At 42.9% G+C, this 24,109-nt stretch overlaps 1 protein-coding gene across 3 annotated transcripts; it reads left to right on the top strand.

Moving 5' to 3' along the window:
* The first annotated feature begins 9,411 nt into the window (after nucleotides 1-9,411).
* SLC66A3 (solute carrier family 66 member 3) lies at nucleotides 9,412-23,089 on the top strand. Of its 3 annotated transcripts, none has more exons than XM_074895634.1 (7): nucleotides 9,412-9,593; nucleotides 11,641-11,723; nucleotides 12,192-12,261; nucleotides 12,843-12,900; nucleotides 14,123-14,219; nucleotides 15,400-15,441; nucleotides 17,391-23,089. In XM_074895634.1, the coding sequence occupies exons 1-7, from the start codon at nucleotides 9,451-9,453 to the stop codon at nucleotides 17,477-17,479; spliced, it is 582 nt and encodes a 193-aa protein (XP_074751735.1). In that variant the 5' UTR covers nucleotides 9,412-9,450; the 3' UTR covers nucleotides 17,480-23,089. The 3 variants fall into 3 exon arrangements, with proteins under 3 accessions (XP_074751735.1, XP_074751734.1, XP_074751736.1); XM_074895633.1 differs by having other exon boundaries at nucleotides 14,123-14,243; XM_074895635.1 differs by lacking the exon at nucleotides 15,400-15,441 and having other exon boundaries at nucleotides 14,123-14,243.
* Nucleotides 23,090-24,109: the final 1,020 nt, after the last annotated feature.

The raw sequence follows: 24,109 nt of genomic DNA, 5'->3' as shown, positions 1-24,109 counted from the left end.
AACTCATTTCAGCTACAGGTATTGCTGAGAAACAAGCCAAACCAATGATGTAGTGTAGAACCATGTGCAACTATTACAATGCTTATTAGCAGTTATACGATTATGTCTCTTAAAAGCCGAATGGACTGCAAATGCAATGTTTATATCAACTCTTCTATAGCAAAGCTTAACACATTGCTGACACATTGCTAGCACCATATTACCATAGGGCTACTCAACTGCTTTTCACTGAAAAACATAAAAGCCATGGGATGAAACCAGCACACAGAGGTGATTCAGATCTGGTAAGCCAACTATCCTCCTTGCTGGAACAAGCATGATTACACTGTAGCTGCTCCTCAGTGCTTGCAGATCTATTTGCATGCTCTGGGAGAATCCGAAGACCTCTAGAAAGCATGCAGCAGGCATCACACAGCAGGACCTCAGTAAGGGCTGCCATAATGTACTCATCCTCTCAACTCTTACTGAAGCCTCTTATTTGAGTAATTCAGATGTAAGTATGGATGTAGAACAGCACCAGTTCCAGATCCAAATGCTACAGCTACAGCTCTCTCTGCGCTACAAGCTCAATGTAGATTTTCTACATAAAAGGGACAATTCCAAATTTAATATAAAAATAAATGTAAGAAGTCCTAGTACAAACTAAATAATATATTTTCCTTCTCTTTTGCTCCTCCCAGTTCTTTGGCTTTGTTAGGTTTGGGGTTAGGTTTTTAAGTCTGTGTTTGGTATTCTAGGCTCTTTCAGTACTACTTTTTAGCTAACCATATTATTTTAGATAACATGCCACTATCCAGAATGGCCTTCAGGCCTTCAGTTAACTGAATGAATCATTTCACAGAGCAAACCCTGAATCAACAGGTTTGGGTTTTTTTCTGCTTACAATACTTTCATTCAATTTGTGATGTTTCTTTTCTGCCTAACATCAAGTAAACCTTATATAAACACAGACATGTTTTCAGTTTGCCACAAATATATATAACACACTGTATACAAACCCAATGAACTACATGCAACCTCCTATGTTTCTTTTACAGTTCTGTCATGCATACTTGTAAAACATAACCTCAAACATGAAGTACACAGGGATCCACTGGACTTCTTTAGTAAGAGGAGGTTCTTCAAATCAAAGTTGAAACACTGTCATTCTGCCACTGAGGAGTCTCTCAGCTGAGACATAACCTTCCTCATGGCAAGCTTTCATGGCAACTCTGCATTGGTCTTACTACTCAAGTCAATAGTAATGGGCACTACAAAAGTGTTCAGCAAATATGACCAAATACAAACAGTAGCTAGAAACACAGTCATTGTTTTTTTAAGTGTTGATCATTTTTACCTTGTTTTCACCTTGATGCCTCCAGCAGCAGAACGGGACCTCAAATATGCAGCTTGCACAAGGACTAAAGTACATGAAATCACAGTTATGTTGGCCAGAAGGGACCTCTTGAGGCCTCTAGGCCAATCCCCTTCTCAAAGCAAAGCCAACGTTTATGTTACAACAGGTTATTCAGGACCTCATCCTGCCACATTGTGAAAATCGACAGACATGGAGATTCCAGAGCCTCTGTGGGCTCCTGTTCCAGTGTTCATGAGTACCCCAGGTGTGATGTCACAAGTGCCAAACAGAGAGGATCACTTCCGTGTACTTGCAGGCTATGCTCTTGCTAACACAGCTCAGGCTGAAGTTGTCCATCTTTGTTGGCAGACCACAATACTGATTCACATTCAACTTGTCCCTTAGGACTCCCATGTCCTTTTCCTCAAAATAGCTCTTGGTCCTGTTGGCCCCTAGCCTTCATTAATGCATGGGGTTAGTCTGTCACAGGCAGCAGGCTTTAATTTTTATTAAACTTCACCAGTTTTCTTCCAGTCCATCTTTTCAGACTGCCAAGATCCCTCCAAGTGGCAGTTCAACTGCCAAGTATGTTGAAGGCTGCCCACAACATGGTATTGTCTGCAGACCCGCTGAGAACACACTCCACCCCTCAGCCAGGTTGTTAATGCAAAACTTATTGGCCCCAGTATCAGCCTCTGAGAAAAAACACCCACAATTTGGTGACCCACTGGATATCAGCCTGCTAACCAGTATTCTCTGAGCCCAGCTGCTCAGTTTTCCACCAACCCTGTAGTGTTCCCATCCAGCCTGTATCTCCCCACTTTCACTACAGGGATGCTAAATGAGATCATGTCAAAGACCTTGCTAAAGCCAAGGTAAATGACATCTACTGCTCTTCCCTCATCCAAGCCAGCTCTCTCAGAGAAGGTAACCATGACAATTCAGGGTCAGTGTGCCCTTGGTAAATCCAAACTGGCTGTTCCCAGTCACCATCTTGGTTTTTATGCACCTGAAAAGGGAAGGAGGCCAATATGGAAGATTTGCGTCATAATTTTCCTGGGAACTGAGGCTAGGTTCACCAGCCTATCGTGCTCTGGATCCTCCTTCTTGTAAAAAAAACAGATTTGCCTTTTTCCAGTCATCTGGAAATTTTCTCTGATAAACACAACCTTCCAAAATTTAAATGGTCAGCAGCCTTGCAGTAATAAAGACCAGCTCCTTCAGCTCCCTCACATGCATCCCACTGGGTCCCATGAAGCAGTCTTTGTCCAGTTTGCTTCTGTAGTCCCCAGTTCTGTCTTCCTCCAACATGGTTAGTATTTCTCTCCCTCTGACTGTGCCACTAGACTCAGGGAACCTCAGAGGCTTGTGAGCAGACCTTGCTAGTAAAAACTGAAGCAAACAAGGCACTGAGCACCTTGGATTTTTCTATGCTGTTCTTAGGTAGGCCCCCTACCTTGTCATAGTGTGCCCACATTTTCCTTCATCTTTCTTTTGTTGCCAAAGTAATTACGGACACTTTTCCTGGTATTGTTCATATCCTTTGCCAATTTCAACTCCAGCCGAGCTTTGGTCTCTGAACTCCATCCCCCCATGTTTTCATACTGACTGGCTAGCTCATCCCAGCTTCCTTTCAAACCCTCCCTTTTGATGTCTGAGTTCAGGCAAGTGTTGCTCATTTGGCCAAGCTCTTCCTCTGCCAATTCTGCTCACATTTCAGCTCACCAGAGAGACTGGTTTTGTGCTATGAGCATGGTGTCTTTGAGTATTAGCTCATTCTTTTAGGCTCCATCACTTAGGCAGGTTTCTTGACCAAGTCCTCTTCCTTTCTTCTGAAGTCCAGAATCTTTTATTCTGCTATTTGCCTTCCTCACTTCTTTTGGAACCTTAAGGTCCTGGAGTCATTGCTGCCAAGGTTCTCATTGCTGCCAAAGTTGTCCTTGACCTGTACATTGCCTACTAGTCCCTTCTTGTTTTTGAGTAACAAATCCAGCATCTGAGGCAAAAAATTTGTTCTTGATGCCCCACAGAAATTGGCTGGATTGCTTCTACCTCACTGGGTGGAGTGTCTTTGCATTAGAATCAGAGGGAAGGTCAAGAGGGCAGATGTTGTAGGAGGAGCCTACTGTAGGCCACCCACCCAGGACAGAGAGGTGGATGAAATATTCTATAGGCATTTAGGAGAAATCTCATGATCATTTGCCCTTGTTCTTGTGGAAATAAAACTCAGCAGAGCGGGACCAGTCCCAGAGATTCCTGGAATGTGTGGGAGACAACTTCCTGATGCAGCTGGTGAGAGAACCAACTAGATAAGGTGTCCTGCTGGATCTCCTCTTTGTAAACAGAGAAGGACTGGTGGGTGATGTGGCAGTTGGAGGACGACTAGGGCACAGCATCACTAAATAATAGAGTTCTCTATTCTTAGAGAGGCCAGGAGAGGGCTAAGCAGAACTGACATCCTGGACTTCCAAAGGGCTGACTTTGGCTTGTTTGGGCACCTGCTTGACAGGATCCCTTGGGAGACGATCCTGAAGGGTACAGGGGTCCAGGAAGGCTGGGCACTCTTCAAGAAGTGTTAATGGCTCAGGAGCAGGCGGTCCCCAGGTGCTGTAAGAGAAGCTGTCAACAGAGAAGACCACTCTGGCTGAACAAGGAGCTTTGGGTGCAACTTGGAGAAAAGGAGAGTTTACAGCCTTTGGAAGAAGGGGCTAGCCACACACAGTGATTACAAAGAGGCTGTGAGGCTATGCAGGGAGGAAATCAGGAGGGCTAAAGCTCAGCTGGAAATTATCTGGCTTTAGCAATCAAGGACAAGAAGAAAGATTTCTATGTGAGCAGCAAAAGACAAAGGAGACCTCCATTCCCTGCTAGATGCAGGAGGAAACATGGTGACAAGCGATGAGGAGAAGGCTGAGGTCCTTAATGCCTTCTTTGCCTCAGTCTTTAATAACAAGTCTAGTTGTATTGAGGGAATCCATCCTCCTCAGCCAGAAGACAGAGACAGGGAGAACGACCCCCCCGCAATCCAAGAGGAGATAGTTGGTGACCTACTGCATCACACAGACACGCACAAGTCTATGGGACCGGATGGGATACACCCGAGGGTGCTGAAGGAGCTGGCTGGGGTGCTCGCCAAGCCACTTTCCATCATCTACCAGCAGTCCTGGCTGACTGGGGAGGTCCCAACAGATTGGAAATTGGCCAATGTGGCACCCATCTATAAGAAGGGTTGGAAGGATGATCCGGAAAATTACAGGCCTGTCAGCTTGACTTTGGTGCCCGGGAAGCTGATGGAGCAGCTCATCCTGGGTACCATCATCCAATATGTGCGGGACAACCAGATGCTCAGGCCCAGTCAGCATGGGTTTATGAAAGGCAGGTCCTGCCTGACAAACCTGATCTCCTCCTATGACAGAGCGACCTGCTTATTGGATGAGGGAAGGGCTGTGGATGTTGTCTACCTTGACTTTAGTAAGACCTCTGACACCGTTTCCCACAGCATTCTCCTGGCAAAACTGGCTGCTCGGGGCTTGGACGGGCACACGCTTTGCTGGGTAGAAAACTGGCTGGATGGCCGGGCCCAAAGAGTTGTGGTGAATGGAGTTAAATCTGGTTGGCGGCTGGTCACGAGTGGTGTCCCCCAGGGCTCGGTTTTGGGGCCACTCCTGTTTAACATCTCTATTGATGATCTAGACGAGGGGATCGAGTGCACCCTCAGTCAGTTTGCAGATGACACCCAGCTGGGTGGGAGTGTTGATCTGCTCGAGGGCAGGGAGGCTCTGCAGAGAGACCTGGACAGGCTGGAGCCATGGGCTGAGGCCAACTGGAGGAGTTTCAATAAGACCATTTTTCCCAATATATTCCTCATGTGCACCACAGGGACTTTATCCCCATCTACAGCACGTGGAGGTTTCGACTGAGCCAGGCCAGCTCGTCTAGCAGATCCTCTTGTGTTGACTAGCCAGGTGGCCTTTGCTAGATGCATGTCCCAGTCTTTGAAGGTCCCACCTCCCAGTGCTTTCAGTGTGGTTTTTAACAGTCCATTGTAGCGCTCGATCATCCCAGAGGCTGGTGCGTGGTAGGGGATATGGCAGACCCACTCGATGCCGCGTTCTTCTGCCCAGGCACTTATGAGGTTGTTTCAAAAGTGGGTCCCGTTGTCTGACTCAATTCTCTGTGGGGTGCCGTGTCACCACAGGATTTGGGTTTCAAGGCCCAGGATGGTGTTCCGGGCAGTGGCGTGGGGCGCTGGGTAAGTTTCCAGCCATCCAGTGGTTACTTCCACCATTGCGAGCACGTGGCGCTTCCTGTGGCGGGTCTGTGGCAGTGTGATGTAGTCGATCTGCCAGGCCTCTCCATATCTATATCTTAGCTATTGCTCTCCATTTCGCTGGGGCTTCACCCTCTTGGCATGTTTGATTGCAGCACACGTCTCACACCCGTGGATCTCTGCAATGGTGTCAATAGTAAGGTCCACCCCTCGATCTCGAGCCCACCTGTATGCTGCATCTCTACCTTGGTGGCCCGAGGTCTCGTGGGCCCAGCGAGCTATGAACAGTTCACCTTTGTGCTGCCAGTCCAAGTCCACCTGAGCCACTCTAATCTTAGCAGCTTGGTCTGCCTGCTGGTTGTGTCGATGTTCATCAGTGGCCCGACTCTTGGGTACATGGGCATCCACATGGCGCACCTTCACAACGAGGTTTTCCACATGGGCTGCAATATCCTGCCATACTTCAGCAGCCCAGACGGTTTTACCCTTACGTTGCCAGTTGCTCTGTTTCCATTGCTGCAGCCATTTCCACAGGGTATTCGCCACTGCCCACGAGTCGGTGTAGAGGTAGAGCCTCGGCCACTTTTCCCACTCAGCAATATCCAAAGAGAAAGTAAAATCAAAGTTTCCCGCCCCTGGACCTGATGTCAGCATGGTATGAATAACCCGGCTGGAGATCCCTTCCCCCTCTCTCTCTGCTGGGGAAACTTAACGCTATCCTAGCTGAACCAGGACAATGATCTTCAAGATCCTTTCCAACCTAGATGATTCTGTGATTCTGTGGGTGGCTCCTCCAGATGTCAGAGCAATTTTACATTCCCAAAGAAGCTTGGGTCTACAATTGTGAGCTTTCTTGTAGTTATTTAAGGCTTCATGTGGTTCCTCTTCCTGATCAGGCAGTTTACAGCAGGTGCCCCAGCAGTGTTCCCCATGCTGTTCTCCCCACTGATCCCGACCCCTCAGATCTCAGTTGGCTTGTTGCTCACTCCAAAGAGGAGAGTTCCAGGAAGAGACACTTGTTTGTGTAGAACACAACTTCCACTAATTTTCCTGCCTGCTTTTCCAAAAGAGCTTATATCCTTCTATCACAGCACTCGGCATGAACTTTGCCACCCTGTCTTTGTGATCCCAAAGAGGTCACAGCTCTGCAGCTGTGCCCATACTTCCAGTCCCTCTGGTTTCTTTCGTGGGCTGTGTGTGTTCAGAGTGTCACACTCCTTTCTCAGGGCAAGCGAGTGAGCCTCTTGCTGCCTGCTGTCCCTGGCCAACTCTGTCCATCCCCAGCCTTCCTCCACACATCTCTTGGGGGTTGTCTCCATCCTCACAGGTTCCCCAGTTGTGAAACTTCATTTTAACCTGGATCTTGAAACACCAATTATCCATAAAATGAACTGTTCCCTGTTAGCATGGTAGGCTGTGGAAACAATGAGCAAGAGAGCACTCTCTGCATTCCTTGCAAAACCACAAAACTCAGGACATTATTTTGCTTAAAAACTCAGATACAATAAACCCATATCATTACTGGAAAAAAAATCTGGTTTGGCTTTTTGTCTTTCATTATTACAGAGTAATAATTCTCTATTTTTTTAAACAGGAATTAGTATTTGCATTCCTATTTGAGGTGCAGCAGTGTTAAACCACTGCCCATCTGCTGCAGAATACGCAATCTGCACTATAGATTCAAATGTAATGAATTTATTCACTGAACTGTAAAGTGGTTCTGCATTCTGCTGGAATTTACCAAGTAAAAGAGTCTGAAATTTGATATAAAACTGATTCATTTAAACAGAACAGGAATAATCCCTTATACTCTTTTTTTTGTTGTTGTTGTAACCTCGAACAGGGCTGTACGGCACTGTGACATCTGTTCTTTCCCTAAACTGCTACTTAAGTGGCCAGTAGAGCGGTATCATTACACAGACAGGACAGGGGAACGACAGTAAAAAATTTTGCTTAACCGATTGTTTGCAATGCAAACCAGCATGTATTCTTTAGAAAGCTGAAATAATGACTAAAGGTAAACATTTCATGTCTTTTTAAAATATAGAAATAGCTGAATGAAAATATACTCATGGACCTCCTTAACAGCTTGAAGACAGTTCAGACTCTTTATTATTCTAGTAGGATACAAGGCAGTGTGTATTATTATTTTCACATTTTGTTGGATCAGCACCCACACAGTAATGCAGATACACAACTTCTACCTTAAATATTTCTCTATTATTCTCAGATTATCTGAAATGACAGACATGTCTACACCTCAAACCTAATTTTAAATGAGATAACTTCATTTAGTGTGATGGGTTACTCAACTATTTTTTCAAGTACACAGTACTCCCACAAGGGTGTAAACTCAGTTTATCAAGAAAATCTTGGAATAGTTAATATTCAAGTAACTTCAAATTTTCTTCTTTTAGAGTATATTGTCTTTGAAAAGCTTGATTAAGTTGAACTATATTAACAGAAAGTTTTAAAATTAAAGTTTTGTGTTGGGGGTATTTATTTCAATCAGAGTTCTGAGAATTTATGTACTCCTACATACTTGCTTCTTTTTTTTTTTATGACTGAATTACACACATGGTAACATGATTTACAAATTAAGCATTAGTAATGCTGTTTTAAAATACCACTAAAGGTATGTGGAATGAATGCAATAAACGTGTTTGTAAAATCATATCATCAAAAAAACAGAAAACGATTTATGAGAAATGTAAAACAGCTGAAACCTAACCGTTAAGAACTATTAGTCAAACAGAAATATAACATTCTTTAAAATTAAAAAGAAAAAATTTTATGCCCGTAACCCCTTGCTTTAAGGCAATTAAAATGTAGGTAAAAATCTGAATTAATGGCATGAATTTGACACTCTGAGTAGTCCTGACCATATACGAGTATGAAATGGCCTAGATTCTGTACGTGTGTGATCAGTACAAATGTGTACTGCTTGGATAATTGCTCTTATTTAGTTCTGACAAGCTGATAAGTACAAAAGCTTTAAAAACCGTGCTTCACTATTTCTGTGTCACTGTGTATGGTGGGTAGGTGTGTGTTCCGGGGAAGCCGCTCCATCTCTGATAACCCAACCAGTCCAACATTCAGAACTGCTTCATTTTCTCTCTGTGTAACCCAAAGTGTCGCTGTCAAACCTACGCCATTCCTACTGATGGAATCGGCGCCGCAGCAATCCAGACAGCGTGATCTGAAAAAAACAGGAGCTGTAGCACTGGAAACTGCACTCTGGGGGAGAAAACTGAAACCCAGCCTACAGCTCCAAACCCACGCCACTCCGAAGTGAGCACAACCCGTGGCTAACCTTTTACACCAACACAGCATCTGACGATGACTCTTCCCTGGGGTTTGTTTAAGGTAACTAAAGAGTAGTTTCAGGACCAGCGCTCTCAACCTGGAGCTTCCAGTTTGTAGCGCTGACCCCGCGGAGCGCTAGCTGGGGGTAGGCCTCAACCACCGGCACGGAGGCGAACCGGCAGCCCCCGCCCCGCTGCCCCGGTCACGGCGGCGTTCGGCCACACGCGCGCAGGGGGACGGGGGGGTTACCGGCCCCTTCCCCCGCCGGCGGCTGCCAGGAGGCACCCCGGCTCCCGGGGCAGCCGCACCGGCCTCCTCCGCGCTGCCAAACCGCCCGGCGGCTCTGCCGGGCCCGGCTCGCCCCTGCTCACGGGCCGCGTTGCCCCGGGCGTTGCGGCCGCCATGAGCGCCCCGTGACGGCTGCCCGGGCGCCAGCGGGGCAGGGCCGGGCCAGGCCGGGCTCCCCGCCCCGCCACACCCCGCCCCGCCACACGGCGGGTTCCCCACTCCGGGCTCCGCGGGTGCGCAGCGCAGCGGGATGGCGCCGACGGTGCTGGAGCTGGCCCACTGGAGCACCTGGGCCGTGTGCGCCGTCGTCAAGCTGCCGCAGCTGGCGGCGGTGCTGGCGGCCGGGTCGGCGCGGGGGGTCAGCGTGGGCAGCGTCCTGCTGGAGCTGGCGGGGTAAGGCGGGGGGGGAACACCCGACCGACGCGACACACGGGGACAACGCGGAGCGCCAGCCCCCGCCCCGCCCCGCCCCGCCATGCCGGGGGCCTGCACTGCGCGCGCAGCTCGGGGGGGGGGGGTCGGGGGGGTGTCGGGCGCGGCGGCACCGCCTCGGTGGGGCCGCCCTCAGCGGCGGCGGGGCCGGTCGGGCTGTGCTGCGGCCGCGGGCGGCTCAGCTCCTTCCGTGACAGCCGGCGGGTGTGCGGGGCGGCTGCAGGGAGTGGCAGCGACAGCCCGTGCTCTGCTCGGGTTTAAACCGGCTCCTCTCTGTCACTCAGGTCACCCCCCGCCGGCTCCCCGCGCCTCCCCTGTGCCGGCGCCGCGTCCTGCCTTCACGGCGCGCACGAACTGCCGAGCAGAAACTTCCTGGTTTGGTGTTTCCGCGCCGTTGGTTAAGGGAAAACGGATTTTTTAACGTGCCCAGAACCAACCCGGGCCACCCATGTAGCTGGGGACAACGTGCTGTTGGGTTTAAGCCATGTATTTCGGTTGTTTGATGGTCTGGGTGCCCTGTTGGGCAGGTAGTTGTACCAGTTAGACAGGCTTCTCTCACCCGAATAAGTAAAACATAATCATTCTTTAAGAAAATTATAAACCATGTCAAACGCCAATGATTTGTCAGTCTGTAATAAGCTCACATGGGCTAGGCTTATTAAATCTTGCTTAAAGAGGATTGTATGGAATGAAAAATAAATAAACTGCGTGCATGTACATTCAGATGTGGGTGCAAACATGTGAGAAGATCCCTTGAAAAGGTTTGTGTTTGCTGAACCGAGGGATGGAGGTGGCCAGAACACGCCGCACCAAGTTTAAAAAGGGCTTTTTATCAGAAAAATCACCTCACAAAAATGACATGTGATTTCTGAATGCACTTGTGACTCGTCTTCAGTTAGGGGCACTGGCCGGTCTGGCTCTGCAGAGGCTTAGGTGTACGGACACCTTTCTGCACAGAGCTGTGCGGAATCCCCTTGGTCTCCACTGCAGCCGTTGTGCCACCCACGTTTGTCCACAGCGCTGAACCCCTGTTGTTGCTGGTTACTGGTAATACACCTCAGAGTAAGTGAACTAAATTCTAGTTCCAGAAAAGATAACTTACCCCACAGCCCCTGCCAAGGAGCGGTGGTAGCATTTTAAAATCATTCATGTGTATTGATGTGCACTGAAAACGCTTTGTAAGTCATGTCTCAGATGGGTGTGGAGGAGCCGTAGCTCGTCTCCTCAGCGCCTGGGTGATAACCGCAATACCCACACCGCTGCAGGTTGTGCGACTGCTCTGGGCAAAACTGTTTTGGAAGAGTTACAAGGAGGCAACATGTATTGTGACTGTTTGTTTATTTAGTAGACTATTTATCCTGGACTATTTGTCCAGCTGCAGAGATCTTTGGGGCTACTGGTGCAAACTGGGATGGTTCTGTGGAGTTAGCATGCAGTGACCTGGCAGAGGAGTGACTCAGAAACATGAGGCAAGGAGTCTAATTTGACCCTACAAGAAATAAGACTTCTAGGAAGTTCAGATACTTAAAATTCTGAATACTCCAAAAGCCAGTTTCTTACACGACAGGCAGTTCCTTAATGCCATCTTCCTATGCCTGAAACCATTGATTTTTCCTTATATAAAACTATGCCCTAAGAGTCCTTTGTATTTTGTCTGCAGCCTTGAAGTTTCTGTCTAAGCCCATGGACTTGCATGAAAGCTGAAGAAAGTAAAGAAATGTGATAGAAGTTCAATTCCTTTTAGATACTATACGGTGGAATGGCAGGAAGAGGAATGGCCATTGATTGGTGTACTTCAGAACAGACTCTCAGTCTGACCCACCTACACTGGGCAATTTTATAACAATGTAGTCTAGATGGCTTGCACTTTGTCTTCATGTTGTTCTGATCAGTTTGACAGCTACACCCATCTGGAGCCTTTTGGCACAACAAAACAGTAAAAAGGAAGTTGTGAAGGAGCTGTCCTGTCCCTTCATGCAGTCATGCTGTTTTGTGTCTTTCTGTTCAGCTTTCTTGTGTTTCTGAGGTACCAGATCTATTATGGTTACCCTCTGCAGACATATCTGGAATACCCCATCATCATTGCACAAGGTAATTTTTTAAAGTCATGATTTGGAAATAAAGCAGGGCCCATTCAGCACTCCAAGGCTCTGCATGTAGGTACAATACTTCACTGCAGTGATGTGAATCCACTGACCAGTTCTAGCTGGAGTCAGGGGAAAGAGGGAATGAGTATCTCAAATATAATGGAATTCTTACAAATTTTATGAAAACGGGTAGAGGAGAAAAATCTAATTAATACATACACAGTGGAGTTGCAGTATAAGTTCATCCTCACCAGTGTAAGTGATTCCACATGGGAGAAAAGCATTATAACACTCCAGACTTTATGAAAAGCTTCATTTTGGAGCTTGCAGTGTTTTGGACATCAATCAAATTTGAGAAACAAAACCTGCAAGAAACAAATTTCCATAGACATGGTGCCCAGTGGAACTGTCAAAGATTGCATTTGGGTCCCTTCTCTCCCTTCTGTGACGAGCGATCTTTTATTTATTTCAGATGTCATTCTCCTTTTGCTTATTCTGCGTTTCAGTGGAAACATGAAACAAGCTTTGTTCTATGCAGTCACGTATCCTTTCAAATCTGGGAATTTTGGTTTATGTAGCTTGTTTGGTAGTTCTTTGCATAGCAGCTATGTCATCATTTGTTTTGTGCTACCATTGTAAATAATTTTCAGCTGCCCCTCAACGTGCATTTCACGTTCACATGGTGATCTCTGGGATCACAGAAAATCTCTACAAGAAGTAAACTTTATATGTAGCTGTGCTTTAGAAGGCCCACAACTGATAAGGAGTAAGATCAATTCTTAATTTACATCTTAACTAGAGATACAGGGTGGAAATGATGAATCTTTTTTATTTGATTGATGAACACAGCAGAGTTTGGCTTTTTTTAAAAGAAATAGGACTTGGGTTTAAATCTTGTGCTTTGGAGCAGATCTTGAGAAACTGCTCAGCCAAAGACAGTGTGAAAAACAGGAATGCTTAATGTTTCAACCAGTGCTTAATCTTTTATCTAGATTGTCTAGTCTGTTATAAAGTTTCAATAAGATTACTTCCAGATGCTTAAAGAAATCTTATTCCCCAGGCAGTTTCAAGAGCTTTTGTATCCTAGAATGTTCAGTGTTATGAGAACTTAACATAACGTAAGATTCTGGGGGGGCTGGTACGTGCTAACACTGCGGAAGTGGATAATAGACCTGGCCATGGTAAGTGCTGTGTGATTATTTGAAATTAGGTCCACATATGAAATAACTTTCTTTCTGGACATCTCGATTAGTGAAATATCACCTTGTATTTGTCCTTGTAAGAATTAATCGTCTGGGTTAGCTTTCAGAACAAACCCAGTTTTCAAATACTGCTGTTTTCCTTCTGTGAGTAGCTGGAAAACATAGCACCGGCAATAGAGACTGTATGGGAAAAAAAAAAAAAAATGTTCAGAGGTAAAGTTGTTAATTGTGTTGCCTTAATTAAAACTAGCAAAGGTTTAAGGTGTTGAAAAAAGATCTCCTCTTTAGTCCTAATGCCATAATCCCCATTGATAAACCTTTAACATAAGAGGAAAAGAATAGAGCATTGGTTAAAGCATTTGAAATAGGGAATGCTCAGTATTTCACAAGATCTTTTTTCCCTTTAGTGCTAGCATTTTACAAGAAAAATATAATCTGATAATGCCCTATGCAGCTTAAAGATGGTCTTTTTACAAGAAGAAAGTTAAAATTTAATTGAGATGAGCTGGAGTTGCTAATACGCAAGGTGATACAAATGGGGATAAAAGCTTCTAAGCATTAATACCAATCCTTACTTGCAAGGGAAATCTGGGCATGGCACAGAGACCCCTGTGGAGGTCCCCTCTACCCACTGCCTTTGGAAAACCCCCCTTAAAAGGATGACAGAGTGAATAGTCCATTCCCTTCATTATTTTTTCCCACCAATTGGACTCATTTTCTACACATTCTTGTCAGTTTTCTCATTCTTTTATGGTTTAGTTTGCCAGACATAATGGTAACAGATGGTCTGAATCAACCTTGCTGTTTAGACTAGATCAGTCTCATTTTAGCTAACTCTCATAAACAGTTTTATGTAGCAGGTTGAGAAGCTTTTTTATTTCTTTGCTTCTTACTGTATTTGCTTCTATCAAGCATTTGCCAACAGCAGTAGCAATTGTGCTTTTTGCTTTTTTCTGGGCAGTACCTCAGAAATCAGTGCCTTGCTTTTGGCAACTTCAGTTTTTTGCTTCAGGGTTCCTTAGTAAGAAGCTGAAATGCTTGGGTTGCCAAACACTGAAAAAGTTTTGGTTTGTTTTGTTGTTTTATTCTAAATGAAAAAGCAAGTCCTTGTTTTCAGTAAGTTACATACTAACAGCCATAAACTAAACATTCAGATAATGCAATGGCAGAGGTTCTTTCTCTTTTTTTACCTGCTTTTCAGAATTTGTGCACGTTCATCAGTGCGGCCAGTAAGCTGGCTCAGCTGCGGTGTCTCTGGCAGACAAAAGATTCCGGACAAGTGAGCGCCTTGACCTGGAGTATGTCTGCATATACCTGTGCAAGTAAGCTATGGGCAACTTGGTGTGAAGCACTGAGTTTTGATCTCCTCTTAATGCCTTTTCCACTGGGTTTTTACTCCATCATAGCAGGTAGGAATCTTGCCTAATGTAGTTTCCCTTAGTGCCGACTTCTGAGACTCAGATACCACGCAGTCTCTTGAAATCAAGTTTTATCATTGACACCAGCTCAGTCACAATGACACTTTGACTTAGAAAACATGCAAATATGGCCAAGGGTACCTGATACAGTTGAAATAACCGAAAGAGTGTCTTTTCAAAGAAAAGATTTTCATGTTCTAGGATTTAATAAAATTGCTAGTGATCCAGCATGAAAAGGTGCTAAATTTTGGGTTAGACAATCAGGCAACGCTGGTTCTGAAAAGTTATCTACAAATAAATACACACTTAATGGTAAATACCTTTAACTCTATGACTACATATAAATACATTTCTCAACAGAGGAGAATTTAAGAACGTACCAAGAACAGTGATTTGTGAAGTTCATGTGTTAATTACCTAGTGGTCTGCATGAAGAGTTCTTCAAACAGCTATTTGTCAGGAGTGCCTTTGTCATATTAACAAAACTTGTTTAAAATAGTCTTGCTGTAAAACAGTGATTCTGGATCTATTTCCCCATGAAACAAATGTTTTAAAGTCAACAATTAGAAGTTGTGGTACACTTGTTGAACAATGGCAATAAATTTTGTGAATGGTTTTAGTCTGCTGCAAACATGAAATAATTAATGTTTAGATTTGTTGTGGGAAGGAAAGCTGAATTCCTCATATTTGCGGAAGCCTAAAAGCATGCATGTGAACATTCACAATGGTTAAGTCACGCTAACTCAATTGTGGGTGTAGCTCAGTATCAACTACTGAAGGAGGAGGCTGAACAGAAAGAGAAGTAGTAAACTGACCACATCCATCTAGTGAGATAAATAGATACAGATAAAAAATTCTATCAGTGATTTCCTTATTAAAAAAGACCTTTAATACAGTGACGCTCAACTTTGAGAGCTTGATCTCTGAAGCTAAAATAGTGAAGAGTGGGAATGTCTATACAATTTATATTTTCTCTATTGAAAAATAGACATTTCATAATTTTTTGAAGGTATAAATGTGTTGTATCTAGTCTGCTAATCAGTATTCATTCAATTTACAGCAAGAATATTTACAACTGTAATGACTACGAATGATCTCGCAGGTGAGTAAAGCATGGAACTAACTGCCTGCTTTTCCAAGATAACAGCTGCTATGGTAGTTTTTAGAAAGCAGTTATCTGCTCTCAGGAGAACAAACCATGAACCTGGCAGGTTAGCATGGTGACGGAAGGAGTTACTGCTAAAAAAGTAGCACGGGATTACAAATCAGTCAAATACCTAGAGAAAACAAAAAAACCTGCATACGCTTATCATGTGGTGACAAGTGGTCCAATAGCCATTATTTTTTTCAAAAGGCAGAAGCACTACGAAATTAACTTTATTATGAAAAGAGTAGAATAAAGCATTAAAAATCTTTAGTATTTAAACACATAAATAAAATTTAGTAAAATGCAACTTTAAAAATGTAGTAATTGAGCAATAGCTTTTCAAATAATGTGTTTCCTTTTGTGGGGTTTGTGCATTAAAAAATTCTAGAAAACTGAAGTTCAGTTTAGTATATGAATACTAATTGTAATGATTACAACATTCAGAACGTTTATGGCAGGCTGAAAATGAAATGGTAGGCTGGGAAGAAGCTCACAAAAAACTGGTTTAAAATATATATTTTGCAGCTGATTTCATTATAAAGCAAATTTATTTAACAGCTTCTTACCATCCTGACAAAACTGAAAGAGCTAAGGAGTGCAGCAGATTTTTCAAGAAATGGTTTGAAATCAAGACTTTGTGGATATAAGAACAGTAACAAAATCACATTGTACTTTATTTGGTGGTTCCTTGTTCTAGTTCAAAACTGGTATTTCATCAGAAACATGAATGGATTATTTTTTTTTACGCAGCCCCCTGCATCACAATTAGGCTCTAGTTTTACAAGCAGTTTGAGTGGCTCTTTCACTGGAAAAGGAAGTCCCCTTTTCAATCACTTATTTTCACTTCTACGCTTGCTGCTTTCTCTTTGCCAGAGTAAGAGTTTTGGGGCCATGTGGTTAAACTGGATCACCAAAAAATTGACATAATGTGCATATAGAAATATAGTCTGGGTCAGTTATTGAGTCCAGTTCACCCACAGCTACACACTTACGCTGATCAGAAGTGAGAGAGGTATATTGAGGGGAGGAAGGAAGGGAGAAAAACACCATGAAAGTACTAAGCAGGCTCTTGAAATCAAAGCTGGCTCTGGTTAAAGCTGCTTTTTAAAATGTAGCACGATACACTTCGGAACATGGAAGAGATGGGAGCAAACATTGATACTGCGCTGCTCTAATGGAAAATGTTTCCACTTCCAACACTGAACATTCCGGCATGTTCATCTTAGTTTCATACACACATCATAAAACTGTCAAATATCACATATTTCTCAAAAAAAGTTTTGTGTACAGTTCTGTGAATATTCCATTTACCAAACAGATATTAGATACACCTGTACTTCCCACTGTGTTCTCACCAGGTATACTATGCTTATTTTGATTTTAAAAAAATCCAAAAGTTAATCAGGATACTGAAAAACTGCTTTTTTCTCAGTTGTCAGATTTCCTCTCATTAAAATCTAACAGATACAAGTATCTCCTGTCTCCCTGAAGTCTAAACTTAACAGATGGCAGTAGAGAATAATCTTTTTATTATAAACAACACACATGATTATAAAGGACATGTGAGCTGTGGCTCCTGAGTTAAATTTTAGGTGTAAATATAAATTTGTATGAGGTGACTCAAACTTGTACTGTTTTCCTGGTTTTGTCACATAGGAATTAAAAGCACTTGTACTGTATTATCTTAAGATATCACTCGCAAGTGCTGAATGCTCTTCACTGCTCTATTTACTTTGAGAATGTCTGGATTCCTGAACATGGTAATTAAACTAATTGACTGAAAAGAGTTGCAGAATGGGAACCATTTGTACACCAGTGAAGGTTTATAAAACGTGTCTTCTGAAAATTACAGCAGTTGATTCTTTTCCATTCATGCTTACAAGATTTTTTTTTTTCCCTTTTAGTTCTCATCCGTTTCATAATCATGCTCATTCTCAATATTTGGGTCACAGCCACTATCCTGCACTACAGGAAAATTAAAAAGACTGATTAGAAGACACTCATCAGCACATAACATAGTTACCATCGAAAAACCCTGATATAATTAAGCTTAAACAACATAACAAAGGTTGAGGAGCTCTCTCTCTTAAGCATAGTATTTATCCCTAAGCATAATTAGTAGTCATGCTTATTTTCTCATAGAAATAATTCTGATAAGATACTTCATTTAAGCAGCATATTTTTATTGGTCATTTAAGACAAGTTTCACTGGTATCACATTTTCTCTGGACTTTTTTTACTAGATGAACAAGGTTATTTTATATTCAGATGTTTATATATTATCGTATCACTTCAGTACTTTCTGGTTACATTAAGCAATTTTCTTCAATTATACAAGAGTAATTTTGCACCAACATATCAACGCGTCTTTCTGCATCTGCTGTGAGTTTGAAAAACAACAGATGTTTGTCATCTTCCTGCAAGCAACTCAGTCAGACATTAACTATGTATTTTAGGATGAAGAAAATTGGGAATCAAGGCCCAATCCAAAATGAGGTTCTAAATGTATTTTACTAAGTCACAAATCCAGTTGGGATTGTAGTGCTTACATGCAACACTTAAATAGTACAGTTTATACAGCTGATACAGGATACCCATGGCCACTTTCAATATACCTGTTTTTTATTAGAATAAGAGCAAAACCTCCACTATGAATTCTTCTTTTTCAACCCGAGCTCTCATTCACTGAACATACTGTTTTGGGAGCAGCAGAGACTACAATATATAGGAATCAATGAAACTCTGACCAATCAGAGTTCCTCAACTGACACCCAGACTCCCCAAATGCAATCCCTACCGACAGTGGCTGTTTACATGTCCAGCTTGGGGCGTCACAGCAGACTCATCTCAAATGGTTATCAGTTTGTGATGATACCGCTCTGTGCTTTCTCAGTTTTTAGCCTGTCTGTGCTAAGTGTGCTGAAAAACATAAAAGACTTCACTTAAATTTCTACTTTGGAGACTCTAATTTGCAGTAAGTGTATCAAAAAGGGAAAAGGATATTCTTGAGAACTATTGGCGAGGGGTTTTGCTTTTAGAAGTAATGCCTTTCCACCCAGAAGTTACAGCAGTAATCATATAGCTTGCCTTCAATTCTCATTACATTCTCCAAAATGAAGAGACGCCTTTTCAAGAGTTCTTACGGTAGTGTCACTGTTAAAACCAAGGCACCCTTGGTTCTGACACTCTTGAAAACTACAGGAAAACTGCATTGACAACATTTGAGGCAGGTTTTCCTTGCAATGTGCTAAATCACTGGACTCTTGTGGAAGAGTGGGATCTGCAAAAGCAGATGTTTCCACCAGTGTACACTCAGCAGTCAGAACGAGACCTTCACCGTCAGAAAACAGCTGCTTTTTAATTTTAATTTTAGTGCGGGAAGGGGTGGGAAGAGGTATGTCTGTGGGCATAAGATTTGATGTATCTCACATTATTGAGAGCAAGTTAAAAGATGAGGATTTTTCACTGCTTTAATAAATTGTATAAATGTTTCTCTGTTGGTTGAGAGAGTAACTGTAAACATGCTGTTACTGATTTTACTAAAGTTGTGTAAAATATCTGAAGTGGTATGAATGGTGGCAAGGGGGCATGTGATACATTTTCCAGGTCATATTAATAAATACTGTTCTTCATGATTGATTAATGTCATTCTTACAGTTAATTTTCATTAATTTAATTTTTTTATTGTTTCCATATATGGAGAAAAAACTAAATACTCATTACAGGTCATAATGGGCAGCTTTCACCTTAATATTTGAAGCATCAGGCTGTGTATTAACCTGTAAAATTCCAGCATCTTGAAAGAAAAAAAACACACCTCATCTCATTTTTTTAATTGAAGCCTCTTCTTGGTAGATAAAGATTTGTGTAGAGTCCAAACCCTCTCTGTTATGGACATCTTTCATAGTCCTGAGTGATGCTGCAGCAAAATGAAGACACTCCATTTTCGATTTGAGGATCAGCACTTCAAGTTGGGTTTTGTCATCATAAAACACAGAAAATGCATTTAAGAAAAGTTCTTTATAGGTTACTTAACATATTTCAAATAAATTGTCTTAGAAACCTGTGGAAAGAAAGAGACTAAGGAAAACAACAAAGCTGGTTAATTCACAAGCTTAAGGTAATTTTGTGGACTTGGAAAGTTTGATTACAAGTTCTCATTCATCTGCAAGAGAGGAACAAATGAGTAGGTAGCAGTAAATAGTTTTACACGCCTTTTTCTCCCCCCAGAGAACAATTTATTTCACTTGCCTAAGACAGGCGCACGTTCAAGTCCTGAGCAAGCCCGATAGCACAGACCCTGTGGTTTGGCAATACATAAACCATAATCTTCTCAGTAGCTGGATTAAAGGCAGTAGCTTTAGACAAGATACACAGGGAGGATGAATCTTGTTAAACTTGTCATTCAGCAGTACCAGGGCGGACACAAGCTGTCGGCTGCATAACGCGTCTTGGATTTATTGCAGTGTGTGTAAGCCAGCAAGCAACTTTTATCCATAGGGCTGGAAGGTCTCCATCCACCGATCCTGTCTAAGTGCTGAATTATGCACTCAGTGTCCAGTTGTACCAGTCACAGAATGCTCACAGGTAACACAGCCCTTCCTGTCTGGCTGATAAAGTGTGGGTGCTGTCAGGGCTTTCAAAAAGTATGGGTTTTCTCGCTGTGAAAAGACAAGATCTGAATTCTCGTAGAGTCCACTGAATAACCCCAAATATCTCCAGCTATGGCTATGATGAACTAAGACTCTGCATTTGGTAACTGATAAGCTACAAGCTGCACTTAGCCACAAAGCTCAGTTTAACAGTATGAAAGAGAAAACGTGAGATCTACTAGGAAAAAAAAGAAATGAGCACACAATTCCAGAGACAGCAGGTTGCAGGTCTGAAAGTGAGGATGTAGAGTCAAAGATGGGTGTAGTTTACTTTTCCCAAAAGCCTGTTTCTGAACGGTCCTCAGTGAACAGGAACGTTGTACACAAATGCAAACCTATTGTCGTCCCCACCCTATGGGCCTCCGTAACGCTTCGCATTTTGTGCAGAGTACAACTACGTAGGCATCAATGTGTTCCTTTGTGCTACTCTAATGCAGCATAAGATCTTATTGCTTTGACCGTGCAGAAGTCCCTGTCTGACCCGAGTCTCTTCCACTGCCTTACATTGTGCATGTAGCTGCTCCCTAACCTGGTTCTGCTCATCTGATCTATTAAAACACAGGAGAGAAATGCGTGAGGTGGGGAGGCAGACACACACCTCACCCGCTGGAGCTCTGCGCAGCTTGACTCTTTGGAGAAAGTAATTCACTATCAGCTAAAAGGTCCCAAACAGCTTACAACTTGTAGAAAGCCTTCATTCACTCCTTAAAATGAGGTAAAATTAGTCTTCCTCCACCAAACAATCCAATTTCCAACAATACAATTATCCATGAAAAGGATATGTAAGGGGGGGGGGGGAAGGAAATGACACCTCAGACCCCACAGGAAGAACTATTATAAATGAAAAGCTACACAGATGTGGAGATCAGCTCAAAATGAGGTAGTTTCCCAGACATGTGATGATAAATCATAATTACTTCCCTGCTAAGTCTTTTCAGGCAGGTTTATTCTATTCCCTTCCAGATTCTTCAAAACTTGAGATTCATATTTATGTATGAAGCAAAACATGAAATGTTGCCTTCATCAACAAAAATGGTCTAAGGATGTCCCTATTTGCAATGGCAGGAAGCTGAAAAAAAAAGCTTAAAATACAGGATGTTATTGAATTCTTGGTGTGTACTGAATTTAATTTGCTTAATTTTGAGCTAGAGCTCTCTAAGATACTTAAAGTTATCAGAATGATGGATCTTGATGTCAAATATGTGTCTGGGAGCCACGGTAAACATCCCTGTAAGAACCTGCGAGCTCATCACTTGTGCTGGATCCAGTTGCAAGACCTTGGCAGTCTGACAGACCTGAGTCCTCATGGACCTCGGGCGTTTCCTGCCTGATGGCAAAACAGACATATAGACCTCTTCAAGTTAAAGCTGTTAATTATTCCATTCTACCTTGAAAGTGGCTTGGGGCAAGCACCAGCTCTGTCTTGGAAAATAATCCAGTTTTTGGACCAGGGGTAAAATAAGAGATTTTTTACACTACGTGATACTCTTGATGAAATTTAATTGGGGATACATAAAGCACAACTGAAATAATTTTGTTCATGCCCTGTTTTGTTTCATTATTTCAGCTCATAACTGTCTTAAATTGTCAGTGGTCTAAAACAAGTACTTCTGTACAGTATGTGGTATTCTTGACTCAGGAAGGGAGCTTTAAGAGGTCAAAACAAGACATCTTGTTTTATCTGTCAAATATTCTGGAAACTAATTTAAATGACAGAACCTGCACCAGCCTAAAATGTGACAAGTTAGCTAATAATGATTACGATTCAAACTGAATAGTAACGTGATTCCATGCTGAAAATAAATCCTACTTGCCACCTTATTGTAATTGTGAATCAACTGTGTACACGCCTACTCTGGGATATACAGTTTCTGCTTCTCAACTTGGAGGCTCTGGCCAGCAGTAGCAAGATGCTGACCTGTCTCGTACAATATGAAAAGCATAAATGGAAGAACAGGCTTCCTGTGCCTCGGTGTCCCCTGTCATGTAAATCAGGAGTCTAAATATGTACAAATTGAACTTGTGTAAAACGTAAAGTTACCCAATTAAAGAAATTCTTTCACCTTTGAGCAATTGATTTCATACATATTCCACTGAGCTGACTTCCAAGACAGTGACTTATCTTGAGTGATTTTAAGTTGTGTTCCTTGAAATGCAGTCAGCATGACTTACAGTCCTCATGGTCTCTCTGAGCTGAAAGACATTTTCCGATCAGTGCTGATGGTTATTTTATGCTTGCACATACGCCTTCCCAGTAATAAAACTACCGTTGCTGTAGCTCTGAGCGGTGTATGAAGCATGTAGGGAAGATTCCTTACTGTATTTATCAAACCCTTCCATTGCTCCAGAGCAGACAAGTGGCTACACAGACCCTACTGAATCTCAGTTGGCCCCCAGTATATGGGGATTGTAATATGCCGGACAACATCACGCAGGCATGTGAGGTCACGGGATCCAGCAAGCAGATGCAAGCCCTGAAGCTGCAGCCAGACCTGCCCACAGCTACAAGATCAGCTTAGAGAGCCTATTCAAAAAATGGAACACAGTTGAGGCAAGAGATGACACTAGGGCCAGGGAATGTGAAAAATGGTTCACAGTGGTGTTCCTGGCTCCTTCAGCCTTAAACCAGTTAAGGTATTAAATATTTTAGATGCCTCCAAAAAAATTTTCCACCAACTCACTCGTTAATAAGAAGTAGCACATATCCTAGATACATTGCTAACATGGCAATTCAGTGCTTAAAAGTCTAAAGAGTTGGCAAGTCAAAGGAAAAGAGGACAAGTGGAAGTCATCCCACAAGCCTAATGTACTTCTTGTTGAGTTGCCATGCTTACCAAGGGGTGCAACAGCATCCTGGGAAAAAAAAAAAAATCCCAAAGAGCTAGCAAGGGCACTGACAAAAAGACAAGAACTGGAGAACCCAAAAGGCACACTGGGACCTGGTAACAGAAGACTACACATACAAGTAGGCTCACATCTCTGAACAAATATTGAAGGCCTACACCTCAGAATGGGGTGGCATCACTGAAGCATCACATGCAGTTGCCTTGGCTGTGAAAGCATTTCTACATAGCTCCTCCAAGCAACCTGAAAGGACTGCAGGGACATGCAATTGCTGCACACACTGCCCTTTCTTTTCAGGGTGAATGTGTCTTTCCAGATTTCTTTGAGGTATGCAGGACTATTACATACACTTATAACTTTGTGATTTTGACACCTTTCACCGTGACTTCCCTTTTGAAAGATCATTTTAATTCTGATGCTTCTCCAAGATTACTGGAGCAAAAGCAGCTGTGGTCAAATCTAGCTTCACACTTGCAATAGCAAGTATCAGGTAGTAACTTGACTTTCTTACCCTTGAAAACACTGCTTCCTGCCTACAGAGCCCAAATCTTCACAATGAGCCTGGTAATTAGTATCTCTGTGCTAATAAATCACAGTTCCTCTGAGTCCCCACTTACTGGAGCTATGGTCTTACAAGGAGCTTTTCCATTCACTGCAGTAGGTTTTGGGGAGAACTAGATTCTATGTGTTCAGACAGTGTTCTTTTCTGCCACATACTTCTCAGTAGACTTGTGTAATTTCTCAGCTGAGCATGTCTGAGTACATCACTGTCCACTTCATAGGCAAGTTCAGCAAAGAACACCAATTAGTTTCAGAACCACTCCATCAACATCTTTTATGGAAATCCAAAATAATACTGCTTCCCACTCTCATGAGAGATACTTCAAAGCAGTAGGCAAAACCCCATAATCCCCTAAGTGCTGTATTTGTTATTTTTTAAGATGATCCTATAATGTTTTCAATTTAAAGTGTAGTATATGCAGAGATGATAGTCCCTAAACTATTCTGAAGACCACTGACAAGGCACCAAGCCTGTCAGAATTCAAGGAGCATCTGGATGATACTCTTAGTTGTATGGTTTACTTTTAGGCAGTCCTGCAATAAGCAGGGTCTTGGACTTAATGATC

The sequence above is a fragment of the Athene noctua genome, chromosome 1 (assembly GCF_965140245.1).
Source record: "Athene noctua chromosome 1, bAthNoc1.hap1.1, whole genome shotgun sequence".
Taxonomy (NCBI): Eukaryota; Metazoa; Chordata; class Aves; order Strigiformes; family Strigidae; genus Athene; species Athene noctua.
Note: the sequence above shows the minus strand (reverse complement) of the source record. Positions and strands in the feature narration are given on the sequence as shown.